The sequence below is a fragment of the Gossypium hirsutum genome, chromosome D03 (assembly GCF_007990345.1).
Source record: "Gossypium hirsutum isolate 1008001.06 chromosome D03, Gossypium_hirsutum_v2.1, whole genome shotgun sequence".
NCBI lineage: Eukaryota > Viridiplantae > Streptophyta > Magnoliopsida > Malvales > Malvaceae > Gossypium > Gossypium hirsutum.
The window spans coordinates 39,551,351-39,554,017 of record NC_053439.1 but is presented as its reverse complement, the minus strand read 5'-3'; the positions used below and the strand labels follow the sequence as shown (position 1 = coordinate 39,554,017).

At 34.6% G+C, this 2,667-nt stretch overlaps 1 protein-coding gene across 1 annotated transcript; it reads left to right on the top strand.

Moving 5' to 3' along the window:
* Positions 1-701: 701 nt before the first annotated feature.
* Positions 702-2,379, top strand: LOC107949768 (dof zinc finger protein DOF5.4). Its single transcript, XM_016884520.2, has one exon. It carries the CDS (start codon positions 942-944, stop codon positions 1,872-1,874), a length of 933 nt encoding a protein of 310 aa, XP_016740009.1. The 5' UTR covers positions 702-941; the 3' UTR covers positions 1,875-2,379.
* The last annotated feature ends 288 nt before the right edge of the window (positions 2,380-2,667 follow it).

The window sequence follows — 2,667 nt, the reverse complement described above, 5'->3', positions numbered from 1 at the left end:
ACTCTAAACCCTTTAAAAGAACCCTAAATCCAAAAAATTCTAAACCTAAAAATATTAAAAACCTTAACTCTAGGAGAGTGAAACGAAAAATTAGACGCGCTTTCCGTTTTTCTTTCAAAAAACGACCTATTTTCCTAAATTTCAAAAAATTGATTTATAAACCTAATTAAAAAATAATTAATTTAGCCCTTCGCTTAATTCGGGCCAAAACTCTTTTTATATATATATGTTTATTTTTATAATACATCGTATCACTCTCTCAACTTTGCTTTGGGAGTTTTTAATATTAAATATGTTTTAATTATCATTACATAATTTAAGTTATAATTAATAAATTATAAAAATTAAAGAAAATAAAAAAAAATCTGCTAGTATCAATTTCCAAGCAACCTTGTTTCGACTTACGAGGCGTTTGGCAATCTCAGGGAAGTGAGGACTGACGGGACTAGAAGCGAAGATACAGTAAACGAGGTCGTACAGTTGTTTTTATATGTAACCAATAAAAATGGTCAACGTGGCACACTCTAGACCAGTTGTACTTAGACTAGGATAGTCCCGAGCAGTTACTGGGGAGGTGGCCGACAACTCGATACCTTATTTTGTGGACATCAATGCCCTTTCCTTTTTTATCCTCCACGTGTCCTCCATCAACGGTTCCAATCTCTTTATTCGTCTTGTTAATCGATTTCCTAATCCCTCCCTGCTACCTGATCCCTTCTCTTATATTCCCAATTCATTTCCTCAAACCTAATTTCGTATTTTCACAATCTACACCATAATTTACGTAAATTCGTTTTCGAAAAAGGGTAAATTTGATTCGCAAGGGGATATTTGTTACAAATTCAAAAAAAAAAAAAAACCCTCTTCTGTGCACTTCACTGGTTTTCTTTTTATTTATTTATTTTCGTTTTTAACTTTGGAGGCGAATATTGTTGCGAATAATGCAAGACATCCACTTGATCGGAGGTGGCCGAGTATTCAGCAGCGGTGGCGGAGGTGGCGGAGGAGATAGAAGGTTACGACTGCAACACCAACAACAAAACAACCAGGCACTCAAGTGCCCACGTTGCGACTCACTTAACACGAAGTTCTGTTACTACAACAACTACAATCTCTCTCAGCCACGTCATTTCTGCAAGAGCTGCCGTCGTTACTGGACCAAAGGTGGTGTCCTTCGTAACGTCCCCGTCGGTGGTGGTTGCCGCAAAGCCAAGCGTTCGAAAACCAAGCCTTCATCCGAATCCACGACAGTCGCCGCCGCGGCCCCTGCACAGCCACAATCACAGCAACTCCTTGATCAACGTAAAGCGAATTCTCATTCTAGCAGCGACAGTTCGAGTCTTATTGCAGCTAATTCTAACGTTGCAGTGGCAAATAAAAACAACAACGATAGTTCTACAGGCGGCATGGCGGATGCGGTGTCGGCAGTAACGTCTCATTCAAACAATATAAATGTAAGCGAGTCGAAGTTGTATGGAAACCCTAACAATTTAGTCTTCGAGGCAGGATTACTGGAACAAGGATCAGAATCGGGGATTTTTCCGGAGATTGGGAGTTTTACGAGCTTGGTTACTTCGTCAAACAATGAAACGTCGTCGTTGGGTTTCGGTGCGGTATTAAATGGGCAAGGACAGTGGCAGCAGCAAAAGATGATGAGTGTTGGAGGGGAGGAAATCACCGGGGAATTGCTCGATCAGACGATGCAGGTTGAGCTTTCAAATTTGCATGGTAGATCGGAGAGTGGATTTGGACCGTTGGATTGGCAAGGGTGTGGAGATCAACCGTTCTTTGATCTTCCTAATGATGTTGACCAATCGTATTGGAGTCAAAGTCAATGGTCTGATCAAGATCATACGGCCCTCTATCTACCGTAAATTGTCTCACTCTCACCCCCCTTTTTTTTTTTCTCCTTAAATTATTTATTAACTATAAAAAAATTGAAACAAAGAAAAAAAATGGAGAAAAAGAAAATCAAAGAAAGGTTCAAAGCTTGAAGTAAAGAAACTGAAAGAGAGTTAAATTGATATATAAATCCGACTGTTTCTTGTGTAAAACGTTTAAAATTTTTCTTAATTTTTTTACTTAATATTTAAGTTCTATTTTGGTGATTTTTGAAGATGTTTCCAGTTTTTTTTAATGCAACTATATTTTGGGGAGCAGGATTTTGTTGATGGTGTATCTGAATTCAATTAATGTAGAGAAAAATATAGATTTCAGGTTTTAATTTATGATTGATATTTGTAGTTTTGAGTGTGGCAAATGTAATGGTTTTACTTAAATATTCATCTATATTTAATTATGATATTAGGAGATTTTAAACATATGGATGTAGTTATTTTTAATTTTAATTTATATTTAACGCATTGTTACTTTTGATAATGAATTATGTGAAGGATTAATAATACCCAAAAATTAATCACTAGAATATATCCAAATTTAAATATCATAAAACTTAAAATAAAATAAAATAAATCTAACTCAAAATAATGAAGTTTAATGATATTTTTAGTTACTAATGTTCATATATTTTGTCATTTTTATTCTTTTAACATATTTGATGTTAAAATATTTTTAATGTGGAGTATTTAAAATATTTTTAATGAGATATAATTTACTAACACTTTGATAATCTAATAAAATAATTATATACGAAAAAATAATAAATAA

Excerpts from the sequence above, each read along its gene's own strand:
- LOC107949768 (XM_016884520.2), top strand. The coding sequence starts at position 942 with ATGCAAGACATCCACTTGATCGGAGGTGGCCGAGTATTCAGCAGCGGT.